Genomic DNA, 21,982 nt, shown 5'->3' on the forward strand with positions numbered 1-21,982 from the left:
ACCCTAACCCACCCCTCCTGCAGCCTAACCCTAACCCACCCCTACTGCAGCCTAGCCCTAATCCACCCCTCCTGCAGCCTAGCCCTAATCCACCCCTCCTGCAGCCTAACCCTAACCTGCCCCAGCTGTAGCATAACCCTAAACAGCAACCTAACCCTCCCCCTAGTGCTTAACCCTAACTTCTGAACTTACCATTGGGATCCTGACCACATCCCCCAGTAATTAAGCAGTTCTACACAAAGCAGCTGAATCCGAGTTGGACGTAAAGTGACTGTGTTTGTGTGATGCGCAGAAGCCAGATTTACTACCTTATACTAATAAAAGGATCAGTGCAGCTTCAGGTGGGTAGCAGCTCTGAACACAGATTTTTCTTCCACAGGCCCAACAGTCACCGTTAGTATCATTACTTGCACCAGCCCCATGATAGGTGCAAGACATTAATCTGAAACAGGTTTCCCTTCTCCGCATACTTGCCTATTGTACCAGAACATCTGGTAGACTCTCAAATCTCAGATGGTTCTACCAGACGCCCATAAAAGTAGGCAAGTCTTCCAGATGCCATCTGCTCTCACCCACCTCCCAAGTGAAGTAAGCATTTCATTGTGGCGCTGCCCTCACTTTACAATGCAAGAAATAGTGCCACTGTATAGCGGGGGTTGGACTACAATCACGAGCATACAATCACACCCCACATTTGACTGCACCACACAAATCCCCCTGCATAGCTGGCTTGGCAGCTAAAAAGTCGCCATTATGTTTCTACATTATGTACGACTGTGTCTACACACTCGCGACACTAATACTGGAACTTAAGCATGGAACTTATTAAGTTCCATGCTATTGCATTGTGGCACCCAGTTTCTGTACCGCAATTTCCATTCCACACAAATCGAGATCAGTCAAAGATCCTTCCGACTTGAAATCGGTCAGAGATATGCAATTATGTGTAAACTAGCTTCTGTACACGCAGTGTATATTAGAATTCACTATTTGCGTGCAAAAACGAGATGTGTTTATCTCAGAATCAGCCCCAAGTGTTTATCATGATCAGTAGTCTGCAGATGTTTCACAGCATAAAAAGTTTTGTTTCTTCTTTTGAATTCAAAACATATATACCTACATAAAAAACATATATACCTAAGGAAAGCTTTACATGAATTGAGTAAGAGGGTAAATTACTGGACTCATGCTTGTTGTGAGACAACAGGCACAATCCTTTTACAGTCTTAGGGAAACAATACACAGCATGCACATATAGTCATCACAGTGAAAAACCAACTTGAGCACTTTATTGCACATAAGGCTTCTCCAGCTACAATCAAATAAGTAGCACTAGATTATTAATAATGGGTGCACACCGGGCCCTGGGGGTTTAGGGGGCCCATCACCGCACACCCTACACATTTCTTTTTTCAATACTTACCCTCCAGAGTCCCGTGTTGGCAGCAGCAGTGCTGAAGAAATCACCAGGAAAATTGTGCGGTGCCATTTTCCCGGTGTTTCATGCCTCTGCGGCGCCATTTTTCCAGAGATCTGCTCATGCGCACTAGACTCTGGGAAAGCGCTAGGGTCGCCTTGTGACCCTATTGTCCAGAGTTACGGCACTGCCGGCTAGACAAGAGCCAGAGCCTGCACACGGGACTCCACCTCTCCAGATGCTCCCATAATAAGTATCAAACATTTGACTAGCCGTTGATGTCATTTACGTTAATATTGCTTACTCTAATAACTGAGTAGTCAACTGGATTGATTGAATGATTAAACTAGAAGATTAGTGGACTGCTGCACCTATACCTAGGTTCTGGACATACCTCTACTTATTTTAACCATTAGTAATTTTCAAATGGATGAATGTATATCAATTATGACACAAAGTTATGTACTGTAAGTAGTATAAATAGAAACATTTTGGATAAGCTATTGCATAAAAGTCAACAAAGACAAACGCATATTGTTAAATAGGAGTATATAAAATAGTACAATTTAAATGGCTGAATCATTCATTTTGAGGCATTACTGTGGATGAGGCTTTCTGAACAAAAAAATTCGATTTTGACAGTATTTAGTGTATGCTGACATCTTCTATATATTAGCCCAGATCTGTGACTTTGTGCCTCATTTGCTAACGCTGGGCGGAGTCAAGCCATAGCTCTGCCCTAATATATATAGGAGATAGCCATAGATACGTGAGAATTGGATACATAACTCATAACACTAAACTGACCGCAGGTTAGATAACAGAGAGTGGCCGCTGGATTGTGCAGACACAGCAGCAGCAAGTTAAGGCTCCGTCGCGGCACCGCCCCTCCGCGCCAGCCATTGGTTAAGGCTCCGACCTCCATCGCGGCACCGCCCTCCCTCCCCAGCAATTGGTTACAGCTCCGACGCGGACCCGCCCCCTCTGCCACCCGTCCGTTTTACACTGCTCCACCACATGAGCGGCTGATCAGCGGCGTGTGGTAACAGCCGTCCGCTTCCTTCCCTCTCCCGGCCTGCCTGCTGCTGCTGCCTGCGTATCTGAAGGGCGCCGACCATCACTCACAGCGGCTGTGTCTCCGCGGCCGCCAGCTTATACGGGGTGAGCTCAAAAAGCCGCCCTTCCTGCTCTGGACAAACACTGAGCACAGCACAGCTGTGCGTCCTCCTGCCTCCCAGCCCTCCAGTGATGCCAGGTAATAGGGAGGCTGGAGACAGACCGTGTAGGATGTGCTGACGAGGGGAGGCTTGAGCAGCACTATAACAGAAGGTATGTGCCTCTGCATGGCTGCCAGCTCCCCCTGTATAGTGTGTGTGCATATGTCACTGTGCCCTTGTACACCCTCCCCTCCCTCACCCGCAGTGCCTCCGGACCCCCTCCCCCATCCACCGCACCCCCGAATATGCCTCTCCCCCACCTCCACACACACACCTCCCCCACCCGCCCCTCACCCACCACCCCCGGGCACCGTAACCCATCCACTGCAACCGCCCCTCCACCACCCGCGGCCTCTCCAGACCCCCTACCCCAACCGCGTAGCCCCCGCACCTGGCCCTCCTCCACCTGCACCACCCATGCTCCCCACCCACCCACGGCACCTCCGGACACCGGACCCCACTCGCGGCACCCCCCCCCCCTCCCCCACCTGTGGCATCCCTGCACCCTCACCACCCGCAGCGCCCTTTGACCCCATACACTGCACCCCCTATCCCACCTGCAGCACCCCCGCACCTGCCCCTCCACCACCCGCAGCACCTCTGGACCCCCTCCAGCATCCGCCGCACCTGCCCCTCCGCCACCCGCAGCACTCCCCTCCTTCCCCACGTCACCTCTGGACCTTCTACCCCTCCCGCATCACCCCCGCAACCTGCCCCTTCCCCTCCCGCAACACCTTCGGAACCCCTCCCCCATCCGCAACAGCCCCGCTCCTACCCCACCCCCAGCACGCCACCCCATCCCCTCCACCACTCGCAGCCCCTACAGACCCCCTCCCACATCCGTGGCCCCCACTCCACAGCACCTCGCCCACCTGCATCACCACCCGCCCCCTCCCCCATCTGCGCACCCCCCGCTTCCAGCCCCCTCCACCTGCAGCATCTACTGACACTCTCCCCCATCCCCGGTCACCCACACACCCGCTACATTCTGTACATCGTCTCCAGCAGGCGCTGTTCACCCCATCGCTAGGAGCTATGCCACCTTCACCATCGGACGCCCTTTCGTCGTCCAATATTTAACCACTGACAAAACTAGGAACGCAGGTAATACTCCATATAATACAAATATTGACCCCACAAAGGCGTGCAGAGGTTAAGGGGGCATAGCCCCTTATGACGGCGTAAAGAGCGTGTCTGCAGCTGCATGTGTGTGTGTGTATGTAGCCCAGTACTGTCTGTGGTACAATATAAAATTACTCAACATAATAGTATGTAGACGTTTATATATTATATTTCCACCTCCCTCCGCGCCATCCCCGCACCCGCCTCTCCCCCACCAGCTCCGGACCCCCTACCCCACCGCCGGCAGCCCCGCTCCAACCCCTCCACCAACCACCTATCACCTATAGTGTGCCTATGTCCCCTATACTGTCAACTCTGCCGGGCCCCAGTTGGATGCACCTCACGCAATACCACACCTCCACCAACCGCAGCACAACCGCACCCTCCCCCACACACGGTGGCTCTGTACCCCCTCCCCCACCGCCGCATCCCCCCTTCCCCCAACCACGTAACTCCGGCACCCGGCCCTTACCCACCCACCACACCCCCTTAACCACTCCTACACCACCCGCGGCACCACCGCTACACCATCACCACCACCCCCATCCACAACATCTCCCCCCCCCTTCACCCACAGCATCTACAGACACCCTCCTCCATCTCTAGTCACCCGCCCCTCCACCACCCAAAACATCCCTGCAACCGCCCTCCCCCACCCGCAACACCCCTGGCCCATCTCCACCATCCATGTCTCCCCCGCACCCGCCACTCCCCCAACCGCCGGGAGCCCGGCCACCGGCATACCATACTACACCCGTCTCCACAATATGTAACCAATGCTAAAATTAGGTTTGGAGGTAATACTCCATATATTCAACATATTGCACGCCCAAAGCCCGTGTTATGCTTAAGGGGGCGAAGCCCCTTGTGATGGTGTGAAGAGCGCCCGTAGGGCGCGATGAATCACCTAGTTTATATATAACTGGCACTGCATAAACAAACTGAAATTTGTGCCAGTAAGTGTGTGTTACATAAAAACTGGTTTTCGATTACAATTGGCAAATGTACAATGTATTAGTGTCTTGCAATGTTTATCTGCTCCCATCATACAGCAAAGGCAGTACTATTTCTCCATGTTTAATGCTTACACTAAACAGCAAACAATTGATACAGTAAGAATCACTTGCAATACCATAGCCCGTCGCATGGCTTGCTGCTGAAACACAATATAAATGCAATTTTAAATTAAAGATTTGGCAGCATAGAATGTCGGAACGGAGGTAACGGACATTCACTTATAGTAAAAAAGCAAACCATAAAAAAAACAAAGAAACCACACAGTTGAAAAGTGGAGAACTGAAAGTAATGGAGTTACCTCAGATCACAAATGCTGCAGTACAAAACAACAACAATAATAATAATAATAATAATCATCATAATAATAATCATAATCATAAATCTGATTTTATTATATATGTTTTTTGAAAGTGAAAAAGGGCTTGGATGCTTTGTGCAGTTAAACTTTATGTTAGAATTGTGGTCATTTTTTGTCTTTGGGTATACATGCTATTATACCGAGACCATTGTGGTAGTAGAGTTGCCACCCCACTGGTCTCAATCTTGTTAAATACCCCTGCAACCATAGCCCAGGAGGGTCAGGGAGAGCACACATTTCAGTTCAGAGCAGTTGGACCCTGTGAGGAAGGCATGCTACTTATTGGAATAATCAACATTTCAATTTTAGTTTGGGACTGATCTACAAAACGTGGGCGTGCATTTACGGTGCCAAACTCCTCCCATCTGTCTGTGTACACTTCTGAAAATGTAGCCATCTTGCTCTGCAAACCAGTGACCCAGTGGAAATTTAGGTGCACAGAAAGACACGGCGGAGCAGTTATTTTGAAAGTTGCAGAGGACCTCCACCGTTTTCATAAAGTGTACAATATCATTTCACATGTTTGTGAGGAAGTTCTAGAGGAAAAAAATGACAATACCCGAAAATCTTTGGAAGCATTCAGAAATAAGATATCCCCTGTGTAAACTGGAGCACAGGCAGGGAAGACTTATGCAGGAGGTTTATAAGGTCAGCTCACCCTTCCTCTAGCATATATAGAAGAAACATGACAATGTCTAACAATTATATAGTATAAAAGACAGGAAACTTGGCTGCCACGGAGGGAATCGAGGAAATTAATAAGTAATGATTTTCCTTTTTACCTCCATTCCCTCTTTGGCAATAATGGTTCACTACTTGAACAGTTAATGAACTTCTGGGCCAGAACAAGTGCATCCTGTAGTACTTTTCTGCCTTATCTTCTGATAAAGCTGGGTACACACTAGCCGAGGCGGAAACAATGCGATGGTCGTCATGTACTTCCCAATTTCCCTTGAACTCCCAGACAAACAAAATACTGTACACAAACGACCCTTGGTGTTGGCCTTGCATACAGGTCAATTTGGACTCATCGTCCAAAGCTGCATGCACGGGCGGCCGCAGCGTGATGTCACTAGCGATATCGCACAGTATGTACAGTATGCTCACGTCGGGAAGGGAACACGCTAGGCAATGTCGCTCGTGGAGAACATTGCCTGGTGTGTACCCACCTTTAGATACAACCTTTTTCTGAAATGCAATGTATAACTAATGCATGAACCTCATCACACCTAATTGCTCCATCAATTGTCTATACACGCCAACCCGAAATATGATGGAAACCTTTTATATAACTCCAGTTTTAAGTTATACGTGTGTGTGTGTGTGTGTGTGTGTGTGTGTGTGTGTGTGTGTGTGTGTGTGTTCCAAACAAAAAAACATACTTGTTTTTCCAGATATTTACAGCATTTTAGCTGCATGCTGTTAAAATGAATTTCAATCTCTAACTGTATCCCTTGCATTATGATAATAAACAGGAAACACAGGAGTTATGATACATTGCCAGACGTAAAATGTCCGAAAACATTCACTTCTAAATCAATATAAAGAAAGTCAAAGATTTCCTGCTAATCTAAACAGCAGCAGTAGCAGAAGTCAGTACTGACTGCGGCCACCCATCTGCACAGGCTGTTTATACACTTAAACTAACAACATAAGATTTACAGCAGACTCCAAAGACCAGAATAAATTATACTAGTGCCATTTATTTACACCAAGTTATATTCCTTTACAATCACAGAATGAATGATCTTTTGTATTCTGCTTGGTCATGGCAAGAAGAAAACAAACAGTTGGATAGAAAAGACAAATGTGTCTGTCACCCTATGATGCTGCTTAGTTCTCCCTTATATTTTACATATTCTCCCATGAATACAGCAATGTCTTGTGACAACCTTTGCTTATCTGATGTTGTAGCACTACCACATACAGTACATGTCAAATGTAAGAGAATCCTTTGGAAAAGTGAAGGACACATTACAACCCTAGAAGAGTGTGGGCTCGCTGGGCCCTGAGAGACCCTCTTGAATGGAAAAACTGGTGCATTTGACGAAGTTGGTAAAAATACTTTTATGGTAGATGAAGTCTAGACCACAGCTCAGGTAAATCTGACCTATTTACCAGGATTAGGAAATTATTTAGGTCTTATGAATAAATACTGCAAAATAGTATGTGACCCTTATATCTGTATAGCCAATATAATTATTATCCTTTATTTATATGGTGCCACACAGGTTCTGCAGCATCTAACAATGTACATAAACAAATGTGCAAAACAAGAAAACCGTGACTTGCAGTACAAGACAATGCAGGACAAGTGCATAGTATATAAACACTTTTGAATCAGCAGACATTATTCAGTATGGAACGCATCAGTGATGCGATCGCATACTGAAGTATTTATTCCCAATGCGCACTGCGCATGCGCACAATTGAGATGCAAATGCCTCTGCCTGATTGACAGGCAGAGCCATTCACAGGGCGGACCGGAGCAACGACGCGCCGTTGCGTCAACTGTGTGTTGCGGGGACGTGCAATCGGAAATGGGGGCAGGTTAGGGGCGGCCACGTGACTTCACACACGGCCGATGCGACCCTGAAAAATGGCCGCTCTTCGTCTGACTTCGCAGCCAGGCTGCTGAGACATCCACAATTCAGCAATGCGATCGCATCGCTGCCAGGCACCTGCAAGCTGGGAGACCTTGCCCTGTGCTGTGCGGCCCACAGCAATCGCAAACAGTTGCAGTTTTGCTAAAATAGCAAAACTGCAAGTGAAGCTTAATAAGTCCCATAATGCTCAAATAAGTATCAGGGTGGCAGATATCAAGACTAAGGTGCCATTGTATGGAGAAGAAGATTGTCTAAATAAGAGATGTAAAAGCACATTAGGTAGAGGGCCCTGCTTGTGAGAGCTTACATTATAAAAGGGAGGGACAGACAGGAGTGATATAGAAGGGTAGACAGTTAGCGTAATGAAGGATCAGGGTCAGGCCACGTGTAGGGGTTAGACAGTATCGAGGATGTTAAGGCTGGCTGCAATAATGGCTGGGGGATTAGGGATAGCTACTAAAAAGGGAGGGTTAGGGTTAGGCACTAAAGGGGTAAAGTTAGGATTAGGCTGCTTCCCGTACCCAACCCACATACATATCACACCTCAGTCTCCGCCCTGCCCTCTTCCTCCCTCCACTCAGTCAGGCCACACACCCTATCTGCTGTCCTTAACACACACAAACACCCTTGTCACTCTGGCAGAATGTTGGGGGTACCTTTAAAATTTTTGCTATGGGGCCTACAAAGGTCTAGTTACACCCCTACTAATACCTTTCCTAATCCTACAGACACCCTCACACTTGATGCTCTATGCCCTCCATCCCCTACTACTGCTGCCTATACACATACCTCAGCCCAGCCCCTGTTGCCTGCTTCTCCCTCTATTCCGCTTACCTGACTTAGCCAGGCCCAAAGTATACAGTTTTCAAGTGCTGTTGAAGGTGGAATTGCATTCTCCTTTACACACTCGTCTATACACCTGGATCATGTCCAGTCCAAGAAATACAAGGTCCTAAACCAATAATCCCGAGAATGCATACCTATATTTTGTGTGTAGTTGCAGCTCTATCTGCATCCGAAATCCAATGGAACAGTGTCTTCCATGAAAACACTATAGCATAGCATTTTGTATGCAAATACAGCCAGTCACACACAGAATATAGGCATGCTGCATATCGTTTTAATCAGCAGAAGCTGCTTGTGTGACCTATTACATTACTTTGCATCTAAAACGTATTTTTGTGAAAAAGAAAAACAAACAAAAATGTGCTCTGCTACCGAGTCAAATGGCACACCCGCATTATGTGTAACGTGACTTGTAGCGCATGGAGCATAGATGTAAAAGGATGTATGTCTCTTTAGGAACATGCTAGCCATATAGTACTATCTCCAATTAAAGAGAATCAGTTTACCTTCAAGCACATACTGTAAAAGATATTTCAGATGTCACAGTTTCCACATAAGGTAACTACAGTACGTCTTTGTGATGCATTATGTAGAGCCCAGTACTGTGATTAGGTATGTGTATTTTTCTAACTTTTATGTTAAAGATTATTTTTGGAGTAAACTACTGTATAAATCCTGTAACTGTTATTTACAAAATCTTGTGTTTCTAATTATAATTTTTTGGGATCCACTGTTTCTCGTATTGACCAAACCACTGCTGAGGAACATTCACAATATCTAGGAATATGTCAAATCATCTTTCAGGACACGATAAGCCATTCCTCTGGTGGAGTCAGTGAATTGGCAGTTCTCCATATGACATGTTCGGTTCTTTTAAGGCTGCATTGCAAACAATTCAAATGCCAGATATTGTAAAATTAATCAGATCACCTATTGCACTGCATTCAATAATGTTTGAAGCTGGGCCATTACTAGACACTTGTGTATGAAGGGCCCACCGGAGGGATGTAGTGGTAGGGGTCAATGGTTACGGGTGTGGCCAGCCTCCAAAGGAGGTGTGACTAGTCTTGACAGTGGTATGTCTAACCATTAGAGGGCATGATCCTGCCCCTTTAGACATAGAGTAAGTAAATACTAGTAGTGTATGCACGATAATGTACCGGATTAATAACAGCAATGCACTAAAGAAAATACACCACAGTCATGTGCAGTATAATGTAACATATGCATAATTCAAGTGCACAGTCTGCAACCTGATCTCTAGAGGAGGAGGTGGGCCCTCAGAGGAGGGGACCCACCAGGGGTTTCCCCCATCCCCCTGTGGGCCAGTCCATCTCTGGTAGACACCCTTGGGTGCTACAGGCTAAACATTTGTATTTCACAATTGTATACATACAGATCTGTCCCTTGTCACCTTATCAACCCCTGTGTGTACGCATCGCTGGTACAATTATTTGCTCCTGCATTCAACACAGCCATGGGAGCGAGACCACATTTGCGGCCAAAGTCAGTGTCACTCAGAAGAGATTGAATCATAATCCAGCGCAAATGTCGGAGACTAGGTAAAAGAGAGATTTTCTGCTGGAGCATTAGAGAGAGTTTCTTCTCAATTATTTCATGTTAGGGACTCGGTGAAATTAATGGCTCCAGTTAGTCAACCTTAATTTTGATTTTTTATTGATGTTCCACATTTTGGGATTATTTATTTAGAAGATGCGAATTTGTTGTACAGGGTTCTTTTCCTATGGCTGCGTAGGGTTATCGCAAGACCTTGCGGTGTTAGAAAAACAGAGTTTCAGTGATCTTGCATTGCATCAGCTTTCCATTGCACTGCAGCACGAGATGGGCCAGGAGCTCCTGTGAGGCACAGTTACTGAATAAGGGCCCAGTATGGAGTCTCATAGTGGCTTACAGCCAGGAAGATGTCTGGCTTGCCAGGCTGAGGCATGCTGTGGGCACAGAGGTTAGCATTGCTTCCTCCCACAGTTCTACTTATAGTATGGAATGATTTTTGGCTGTAGAGTGGTAAGCTCCACTAGGGCAGGGGCTCAATAACAAAAAAAATCACTGCACAGTACTGTACTGAGCTCAACTTGCCCCATCCGGGGCTGCTGTGAGGCACAGGAGGGGCTGCTAAAACATCTAAGGGGCTGCTTTATTTAGAAATGAAATATGAAAAAAATAAGCAAGACACACAGGTATGCTTAAATGCGTGTAACTGGGAGCTGTGAAAAACAAAAATAAGGCATCTGTCACAAAATATGTAAATAAAAATGCAATAAAAAAATTGAAAAAAAAGAAACTCATAAGATTTTCACAAAATAAATCTCCAGACTCTGTGGAGGGGAAAATATCCAATCTTGATCCTGTGGTATACACCAGTTTATCTCCAAGGACAATTCCATCTTGCACCTCTTTTTTTTCTTTGCATTATGTGCTCTTTGGGGCCCAGTTTTTAAAACTGCCATCCTGTCTGCCACTGCAGTGCCACTCCTAGATGGGCGAATTGTTTGTGCCGCTTAGCTTAGTCATTCAGCGACCATAGAAACAGGGGAAAAGTTGATTATTCGTATTGGCGTGATATACAGGCCACCAGGTCAGGAAGAGGAACTTGACAAGAACCTATTGCAGGACATAACTAAAATGGCATTAAAAGGAGAGGTAATAATCATGGGAGACTTTAATCTTCCTGATGTAAACTGGGAGGTGTCTGTTGCTAGTTCCACTAGAAGTAGGAACATTTTAAATTCCCTTCAGGGAGCATCCCTCCACCAATTGGTGAGGGAGCCCACTCGGAAAGACGCAATATTAGACTTAATACTTACAAATGGAGACAGATTATCAGACGTAAAAGTGGGTGAAAACCTCGGATCCAGTGATCATCAAGCAGTATGGTTCAGCATTAAGACAGAGACTGACTCGTCCCATACAAAAACAAAGGTGTTGGATTTTAGGAAGGCTGATTTTGTAGGGATGGGAAAATGTGTAAGCGATTCTTTGGCAGAGTGGAGGAACTTGGAAACAGTGCAGGAGAGGTGGAAAACATTCAAATGTGCAATATTGAAGGCAACAGACCTTTGTATCAAAACTGTTAGGAAAAACACAAGGAAAAGGAAGCCAGTGTGGTTTGCAAAAGAAGTAGCAAATATTGTGAGAGCAAAAAAGATGGCTTTTAGGAAATATAAGCAGACACAAAATAATGAAGACAAAAAGATATATCTTGTTAGACAGAAGGAGACAAAGAAGGTAATCAGATGTGCAAAGGCACAAGCTGAGGAGAAAATGGCCCAGTCAGTGGGTAAAGGAGGCAAAACTTTTTTTAGGTATATAAGCGAAAAAAGAAAAACAAAAGGCGGAATTATAAAACTAAAGACGGACACTGGGAATCTTGTTGAGGGAGACAATTTAATAGCAGATCATCTTAATGATTATTTTTGCTCAGTATTTACTACTGAAAGAGAGGGGAAGGGGCCACAGTTAAGTTGCAGGGATATTCAGGAAAATGAAACAAGTACATTTACAGAGGAGAAGGTCCTAACAGAACTCTCAAAGCTGAAAGTGGACAAATCTATGGGGCCAGATGGGATACATCCAAGGATACTAAAAGAACTTAAAGAGGTGCTGGTAGCACCATTGACAGAATTATTCAACCAGTCATTAGCTACAGGAGAAATTCCAGGGGACTGGAAAAGAGCAAACGTAGTCCCACTGCACAAAAGTGGAAGCAAGGAAGAGGCAAACAACTACAGACCAGTGAGTCTTACATCAGTAGTAGGGAAATTGATGGAAACACTCTTAAAAGAAAGAGTTGTAGATCATCTCAAATCCGGCAATTTACTGGATCCCAAACAGCATGGATTCACTGGGGGAAGATCATGTCAAACAAATCTTATTGACTTTTTTGATTGTGTGACTAAAGTGATGGATAAAGGTGGAGCCATGGATATAGCTTATCTTGACTTTAGTAAGGCTTTTGACACAGTTCCACATCGCAGACTGCTAAATAAACTTGAAAGTTTGGGATTGGATATTAGGATTATTGAATGGATAAGATCGTGGTTGAAGGATAGAAAACAGAGAGTTGTGGTAAATGGAGTGCATTCACAGGAGGGAAATGTTACCAGTGGAGTACCCCAGGGATCTGTACTTGGACCAGTGCTTTTCAATATCTTTATTGGTGACATTGCAAATGGGATTAAAGGGAAAGTATGCCTTTTTGCAGATGACACAAAGGTATGCAACAGGGTAGACACACCAGGTGGGGTAAAACAAATGATTGAGGATCTAGGTAGACTAGAGGAATGGTCAAGAGTCTGGCAATTACAGTTTAATGCCAAAAAATGCAAAATCATGCACTTGGGTCTCAAAAATCCTAAAGCTAAATACAGTATTAATGGCACTATACTGGAAACTACTGAGGAGGAAAGGGATCTAGGAGTCACTATTTCAGATGACTTAAAGGCAGGTAAGCAATGTAACAAGGCAATGAGGAAGGCTAGTCAGATGCTTGGCTGCATTGGGAGAGGAATCAGCAGCAGAAAGAAAGAAGTAATAATGCCACTGTATAGGTCATTGGTACGGCCTCATCTAGAATACTGTATTCAGTTCTGGAGGCCATATCTTCAAAAGGATATTAATACATTAGAAACTGTACAAAGGAGGGCAACTAAAATGGTGCATGGCCTACATCACAAAACATACCCAGAAAGACTAAGAAATCTCAATATGTATAGTTTGGAGCAGAGAAGAGAAAGGGGGGACATGATAGAAACTTTCAAATATATGAAGGGTTTTAACAAAGTCCAGGAGGGAAACATTCTCCAAATGAAGAGAAGCAATAGGACACGAGGACATGCACTGAGACTGGAGGGGGGGAGGTTCAGGGGAAATTTGCGGAAAAATTATTTCACAGAAAGGGTAGTGGACAAGTGGAATAGCCTCCCATCAGAGGTGGTAGAGGCTAAGACAGTAGAGCAATTTAAACATGCATGGGATAGACATAAGGATATCCTTACAAAGAAATAAGGAACAAATAAGGTTAGTGATAAAAAAAAAATAATATATAAAAAAAAAAAAGGGGCAGACTAGATGGGCCAAGTGGTTCTTATCTGCCGACAAATTCTATGTTTCTATGTTTCTATGTTTGATGCAAACTTTTGGCCTAAAAACAATATTGTGAGGTGTGAGGCATTCAGAATGCACTGGAAATTAGTGGAAATGAATGTTATTGAGGTTTATACTGTATTACCATAGGATCAAAATTACCCCCAAATTCTGTCATTTTAGCGGTTTGTGTGTTTTTTTCAAAAATCATCCAGATCCAAAACCTGAAAGGGTGGTTTTGGCAAAACCAATTCAGATCCAAAACACGAGCAGAGATCCAGATTCAAAACCCCAAAAGTGTCCACCGCACATCTCTATATAAAATCAGTGTCTGAAGGCTTGTCCAGTGTAAGGAAGATGCCAGAAAGCTTGTAAAAACCTGTAACTTTAGTATTCTAGTCATTTTAGTTGAAAACATCAAACTAATTGAAAAAGAAATAAAGTAAGGTTTTTTAGACTTGGAATAATATCCCCAACAACATATCAAAAGTCTAGAAAAATCTAAATATGGGAAAGACGCCATATTGGCTGCCATCTTGGATTTACTTTTGAAATCTATAAAATGCGTTTATTGCTCCGATTAACTTCAAATATATACCAATTAGAAAGTTTATTGAACCAGGAATCATATAAAGACTTCATTTAATTTTGTTTCTATCATGTTCCATTTATTACAAAATGTTAATAATAAAGGTAGTCAAGTTATGAACATTATAATGATACGGTATAAGTGTTTGAAAAAACTTTGTTAAACTTACAAAATAGCTTACATTACTGTACACTCTTTGAAAACCCTACTAACACAATTGAAACACTACTGTCATTTTCAACATATATCACTCTCCATCAGAAACACCATCATCAAATACTACTTCTATATTGGCGTTACTGCAGAGTATACCGTGACATCCACTGCAAGCATATGAACATTCCAAATTCTGCATGAACACCTTCAAGTACTACAATCTGTCTTGCATTTACATCTCATGATATCGAGCAGAACCGGTGGTGCTGGTTGAAGGTCAGTGAGTACTGGTAGGAGTTGACCACCCTGTAATTGCCAACCCCAATCCTCAGGTAGAGGAGATTTATTACCTTTCCAATCATGAACCTGGTAGTAGACCCGTAAGTTATGGAATTTGGCAGCAGCTGAAGTTGGTGGAAGTGACTGTGCTTGAACAGCTTGAACATTAATTTTTGTTAGCCACCTTTGCACTGAAACATCTGTATCGTAGTTCATCCAAGATATCAGAAGTCTTTCCTCCATACATGGCACCAATAGCATTTTCTCCGGCAGTAATTGTGTTTTCTTTCAGACTTTTTGCATTGTTGAATACTTCAGCATACTGCAAAATTATGTATTTTTCATGATCTTCGTTAGACCTTTGCCAATCCCAAACAACTCTGACATGGTGTCACACCCCAAAATGGCATGAATAAAAAGCAAGCCGTTGCAGACATTTAATCCCAATGACGACTTTGTAGTTTGAATGGTCCATTGTCGGATGTTGGTTGCACCACGCTTTGGTTCTGGTTTGAATATTACTTTTTTATTCTCCAATTTGACATAGAAACACAGGAGTATCAGGACATAAGTGTTGTCTGCAATGACAACAACATCTCTTTGTGCAGACGCACCAACTGCTGTCTGGGTGATGAGACGGTCTGCATCTCCACGTGCATGTATTGTCTGACATCCAACACTTTCAAAGCTTTCACTAAGCATCATCAAAAAACGCTGCTTATTCGTTTTGTTTGACAGAAAAATATTCTTCTTCATTGTCAGTTTCATGTCCATAGAAAATAAAATGTTAGGGGGGCTTTTACCTTCACTTCTTCTAATGTGAGATGCCGGATAGCTGCAAAGTTCATACTTGAATATGCCCCTCTTATCTATGTCCTGTTGTTCATAAACAAAAGCAAGTCTTTGGAATAGCAATTGTGAGTCAATATTGAGGATATCTTGACCTACTGTAATATTCTTCAATCCCATTGTAACAGTCTGTAAATTTTGTTTGAATGAATAGTTCCAAATGTTCTCACCATGCATGGACTAGAGAATTAGATCGCCAGCTTCTGTTGCTTTGTCAACGTTTGCATTACCATGTGCAACCACTCCTGATGTCAAACTGCGCAAAGGTTCATAAGTGGTGAATGGGCTTCGATCCAACAGAAATGTCAAGATTTTCCTGATGTCTAAGCAGTCTCTTGTCTGCCTGGTGTATGAAGCTTCTTTGTGTTGTTCACTTGTATTATACATGACAGTAGTAAACTATTGCATGGCACTGTTGACCTCTGTGCATGGAATCATGGATTGAACCCATAGTTGTCGCTGTGCTTCTGTAATTCCACTCCCTCTAGTTAACCCTCCTGTACATTTGATGCTTCTCATCAGTGCCTGTTCAATGATAATATCCCTGGAAAGACCTGCCCAATACTCGTTACTATGATGAACATCATGTAGACCTTTTTGGAACTTGCTGTACACGATCGGGTGAGACTTCTTAAGCTGTTGCATCTTTTGGAGGTGTACATACACTTGTGTACAAATTGTGCCCTGATGCTGCAAAGTATGGCAACATATCGTTTAGAGCTAACATTAAATGCATTTTATAGATTTTAAGAGTAAATCCAAGATGGCGGCCAATATGGCGTCTTTCCCATACTTAGATTTTTCTAGACTTTTGATATGTTGTTGGGGATATTATTCCAAGTCTAAAAAACCTTACTTTATTTCTTTTATAATTAGTTTGATGTTTAACCTTTTGTTCACCTAAAATTACTGGCCTATAGGGGAGTGCCGGTACCTTGTTTCTGAGTAATGGTATCTTTTTTAATAGAAGAGAAAGCACTGAGAACATATCTAAAACTCTACTGAAGCACATGTCTACTCATAAAATAAAAATTGTGTGTGTCTAGAAGTACAACAGGCGTGGGTTTTCACTGTGACGTTATAGCGGAAGCATTTCAGCATTTCCTGAGTACATCACAAAATTTTGTGTCAGGAAGTGTTTGAATAAAATCTTTGCGTGCAAAGATAAAATATGTATTTGATTAAAAGAAGACTTTGTGAAATTCCCTATTTCAAGTAAATGATTTTTGAACACTAATAAACAGTACAATAAAGTAATAATAATAATAATAATAATACTATAGTTCTAATACGGTACAGCATTGGTCGCTTCCTTGATACCTATGAGTTAACTTTCAGCCACTGGAAGACACTCAGCAGTTGCTGATATATTCAGTTTCAGCACAATCTTCCTTCCTGGCACACATCTTGCAATCGTCTGAAAATACTCATCACAATTGTTTGATACCAATCTTGTGAATTGCAACATGAGTGATGTACTTACCAGCCAGGGCATCATGAAAAATAGAGCAATATTAAAGGGAATATGGAAAGCAGCTGAGCAGAGATGCAGAATTACTACATGCCTGGAATGTTCTGGAAACAAGTTGTTTTTGTTTGCTAGGCTGTCAGTATCTTTGCCATCACAAATAGCATGCTACTCTAACTTCAAATACAAAAACTTCTTTCATTTTTGTGTATTTGATGATAGTCGTGCTGACAACTTTTTTTGGTCCATCAAACTCAGCAGTACAATTACATGAATTTGCTTTTAATAAATTACCATTTTTGCATATATCAGTCAAAGAACCAAGTCTAAATAGTAGCAAGTAAATGCATTATTAATTTAATTGCCACAACCTATTTAGCTAGCTTCTATCATAATTTGTTGTAACACACGACCTATCAGAGAACAGAGGCAAATCTAAAGCGCACAAAGTAAACAGATTAGATTGTACTGGAGAGATTAGAATGTAGCAAGCTTGCACTATTCTAGCCAATACATTAATGTTTTAAACAGGTAAGAAAAAAATAACCCAATTTGCAGGAAATGTAGGTTCAGCTTGCTGATGAAGAAGTTTCCTGCTTTCAGCAGCCATTCAAATATCAATAAAGAGGTAGAGAACACTTCATTTGCTTTGCAATAATAGAGCACCACTGCCAGAAGTTTAGCCATGATGGAGAAGAATTTGGTTGGAGTAAATAAACTGCAGTTAGAACAATGGTTCATTCGTCAAGTTTTAGCATAATTGGGAGATCTCTACTTCCAATCGCTATCTACTATCATGTGAAGTTTATTTCGGAACATATTTTAACGTATTAGTGAAATAATGCATACAGTGAATTGCAGTAATCCCAGGAAAAGGTGATTTTTCCTGCTGTTTCTGATTTTTTGCAGTTAACTGTTTAATAAAAAGAGATAATTGTCATCACATAAATCTCTTCGATATTAGAGCACCATCTCTGTCTACGTAAGTAGTGATCACCTAAGTACTATGAACATGTAAATATAATGGCTACAGTATTTCCTCCACCACTTGAAAGTCAGCTACACAACACTTTATACTCTTATATGGATTATTTTTTTAACACACCTCAGCATATGTGCCTACTGTACTTGTAGATTTTCCTCTCTGTGAGTTCCTATGGGAGAGTTAGAAGTGAACGGTGCAGGGCGAATTAATGCCATGAACTGTGTCACTGCAGTCCTAATTTGCCAAGAATTACACAATTTGCCAAGACTCTCATCATCACACATGTGGCCTGGACGAGTTATTGGTGAAGAGGGTGAGAAAAGGCTTACTAGCCCAAGATTGTGGGAGAACTTCCAGACATGTTGGTATCTCCCGTACGTCCTAGGAGAGTAAGTAAATATGACATATGATATCTAGAACTATCATTAATTAATGAAACTATATGACAAAATATCTAGGGTTCATCCTATGCTTGCTAAATACTGTAATCTGGTAAAAATGGATATTAACACACGTCTTTCCAATGAATGTGGAAATAGAAGTCCGAGGGTGCCGGAATTTGCAGTTCCACAAAGTTTACTTAGCGTCAGTCTACTTGAAACTCAAGCCCAGCTGCTCCAATGTTTAAAAATAAATTAGAGTAGTTTTGCACTAGTAAAGAATGTTACCTCTAAAATGAATGCTCTAGGAATAGGAACTAAAAGCTATCACAACAATAAACCTAAAACACATATTAATGCAATATAGAAAAGAAATGTGTCATAATGCAGTAACAGAAACATGGATTTTTGGCGCTGAATGTATTCTGCATCTCTCTATATTTTATTTGCAATGTCAACCAAACCCAACATACAAAAAGACTAGGCTGCATAGAGCACATAGAAAGACTAGGCTGCATAGAACACATACAAAGATTATGCTGCATAGAACACATACAAAGATTATGCTGCATAGAACACAGAGAAAGACTAGGCTGCATAGAACACATACAAAGATTATGCTGCATAGAACACAGAGAAAGACTAGGCTGCATAGAACACATACAAAGATTATGCTGCATAGAACACAGAGAAAGACCAGGATGCATAGAACACATACAAAGATTATGCTGCATAAAACACAAATACTAGGCTGTATTGTGTGCAACAGGATAGACACACCAGGAGGGCTAAAACAAATGATTGAGGATCTATGTAGACTAGTAAAAACTAATTAAAAAAAAAAGCAAAATCATGCACTTGAGTTTAAAAAGCCCAAAAGCAAAATCAAGCTATCAAGTGTACTACAATGTAAACTAAAGAGGAGCAAAGGAATTTAGGAGTCACTATTACAGATGACTTGAAGGCGGGTAAGCAATGTAACAAGTCAGATGCTTAGTTTCATAGGGATCAGTAACAGGAAACAAGTAATAATGCTACTGTAAAGGTCATTAATACAGTCTCATCTAGAGTACGGAGTTCAGTTCTGGAGGCCGTATCTCCACAAGGATATAAATACATTTGAGACTGTACAAAGAATGGCTACTAAAATGTTGCATGGCCTATATCACAAAATTTACCAGGAAAGACTAAAAGATCTTAATATATATAGTTTTGGGCATATTTCAATATATATGCTCAAATATATCAATGGTTTCAACAAGGTACAAGATGGAAAAATTCTCCAGAGCCAGAGAAGAATTAAAACATGTGCTGAAACTGGAGGGATTTCAAAGGAAATTTGTAAATAAGTACTTTACAGAAAGGGTAATAAAAAAGTAGAATAGTCTCCCAAAGGAGGTGATAGAAGTTAAGACTAGGCTGTAGAGGGCACACAGAAAGACTAGGCTGCCTAGGGCACACAGAAAGATTAGGCTGCATAGAGCACACAGAAAAAATAGGCTGTATAGAGCACACAGAAAGACTAGGCAGCATAGAGCACATAGAAAGGCTAGGCTGCACAGAACATATACAAAGACTAGGCTGCACAGAATACATACAAAGACTAGGCTGCACAGAACACATACAAAGACTAGGCTGTATAGAGCACATAGAAAGACTAGGTTGCACAGAGCACATACAAAGACTAGGCTACATAGAGCACATAAAAAGACTAGGCTGCACAGAGCACATACAAAGACTAGGTTGCACAGAGCACATACAAAGACTAGGCTACATAGAGCACATAGAAAGACTAGGTTGCACAGAGCACATACAAAGACTAGGCTACATAGAGCACATAAAAAGACTAGGCTGCACAGAGCACATACAAAGACTAGGCTACATAGAGCACATACAAAGACTAGGCTACATAGAGCACATACAAAGACTAGGCTGCATAGAACGCAAGCTTCATTAACATTAGAGAGGAGCAGGTTCGGTTTTACTCGGTTCTCAAAACGGCATCTAATTGGCTCACGCCTGTCACTTGTTTTGGATAGCCAATAGGAAAAATCCGGATAAAACCGAACTGGCGTTAATTCTGGCGTTAAATCCGAACCCGTTCATCTCTAATTAACATCTGCAGTTTTATTTGCTATTTTTTTTTAACTTTATTAAAGTTCATTAAACTTTTACATACAGATGTACTATTGTTCACAAATAATTGTGATTTTGTCTGTAAACCTGCATTTTAGGTGTAGTGTAGTGGGCATCAATCCTGACATTGTGGATTTAAAACAACAAACAAAATAAATAAAAATTGCTGGAAAATTGATTCTTAGGGGAATATTTACGAAGCATCAGGTTGTAAAACTTGGGAGCTTCTGATTGTGTTTATGCCTGATATTTACAAGGGGAATGCATTGCTAGCAAGACACGGCTAATGAGGGCATTGTCCTTTTAAATATTGTGCATAAACACGATGAGACGCACCAGGTATTACAACCTGACAGTTCGTAAATATACCCCTTAATCCAGTTTTTTACTCTTACATTTGTAGATCATTCCTCTCAAGTAAATCAAGAATAATACCTGTCACTGAATTAGCTTGCTTTGCTTTATTATTAACAGGCCTGGTTATTGTGTGTTATATAAGTGCTTTAAAAAATAAATAAAAAATTAAACCAGTCTGCAACCTTTAGACGACTTACACAATTCAAGCAATAAGTTGTGATGTCAACATCAATAAACCTTGTATCGTCTTCAGCAGAACTTCTTTTAATGGGCTTTAATGTTGGAGAATGGCCCTTAAGATTTAATAATTTTAAAAAGCGAAAGTTATTTTAAAGTAAGTCTAGCCTTTACACTACTGAAGAGTAATGGACAGCCCTCTGAGCCTTCACCAGCAGCCTTCAAGGAATTCCTGCTGTATGCCCAGTTAACGACAGCTCTTCTCTACTTTATGCCATCCTGAGCTTAACCCCTGGCACCAGCTCTTAATGAATATGTGGCATAAACTGAGCTGAGGAGGTCACAAAAGAGAGCACAAAGGGCAGATTTAGTTACACTGGTAAAAATAAAAGTGTGGGAGGTGCCCATATCAACCAATCGATTATAGCTCCACTTTTCACTTCTCTAGAACATTGATTATCCATATGTGGCCCTCTGTGCCTTCACTTGCCCCCTCTTCCCCAGCATTCACTTGTGGCCCCCAGCTTCTCAGAGCTTTACTGTCTGCTTTGTTTTTAATAGCTTCTAACTCTTGTTTTTTAATTCTGATGTTATCACAGATATGTGTCTCTTTCTTTGATTAATTGCATATAATTAACTTATCACTGATTTGTAAGGTAGTGTTTGGTCCTATTATTGGTTAGATAGCCAAATATGTGAATGCTGAAGTGTATGTCACCCATCAGCGCTTTAAATAGCAAAACTCTCTCCAAATCACTCACCTTTCCTTCGGTGTACCAACTCCATGCTTTCCGAGTAAATGGGTGTTCAGATGTTTCCTCATAACAAAAGCCACCCTAAAACAGAAAGAAATAGAAGACAAACTCAGATGGTGTCATAGAAGAAATGTGTAATTTATGAATGGACACTGAATAGCATTA

At 42.2% G+C, this 21,982-nt stretch overlaps 1 protein-coding gene across 1 annotated transcript in view; it reads right to left on the minus strand.

The window, feature by feature from the left end:
* Window positions 1-21,982, minus strand: part of ZNF407 (zinc finger protein 407) — a 1,019,576-nt gene that overhangs the window by 531,519 nt on the left and 466,075 nt on the right. The window contains exon 4 of the mRNA XM_063923352.1: window positions 21,824-21,898. Coding sequence (XP_063779422.1) covers window positions 21,824-21,898 — 75 coding nt within the window. The remainder of the gene's footprint in view (window positions 1-21,823; window positions 21,899-21,982) is intronic.

The sequence above is a fragment of the Pseudophryne corroboree genome, chromosome 5, assembly GCF_028390025.1.
Source record: "Pseudophryne corroboree isolate aPseCor3 chromosome 5, aPseCor3.hap2, whole genome shotgun sequence".
In the NCBI taxonomy this organism is placed as follows: domain Eukaryota; kingdom Metazoa; phylum Chordata; class Amphibia; order Anura; family Myobatrachidae; genus Pseudophryne; species Pseudophryne corroboree.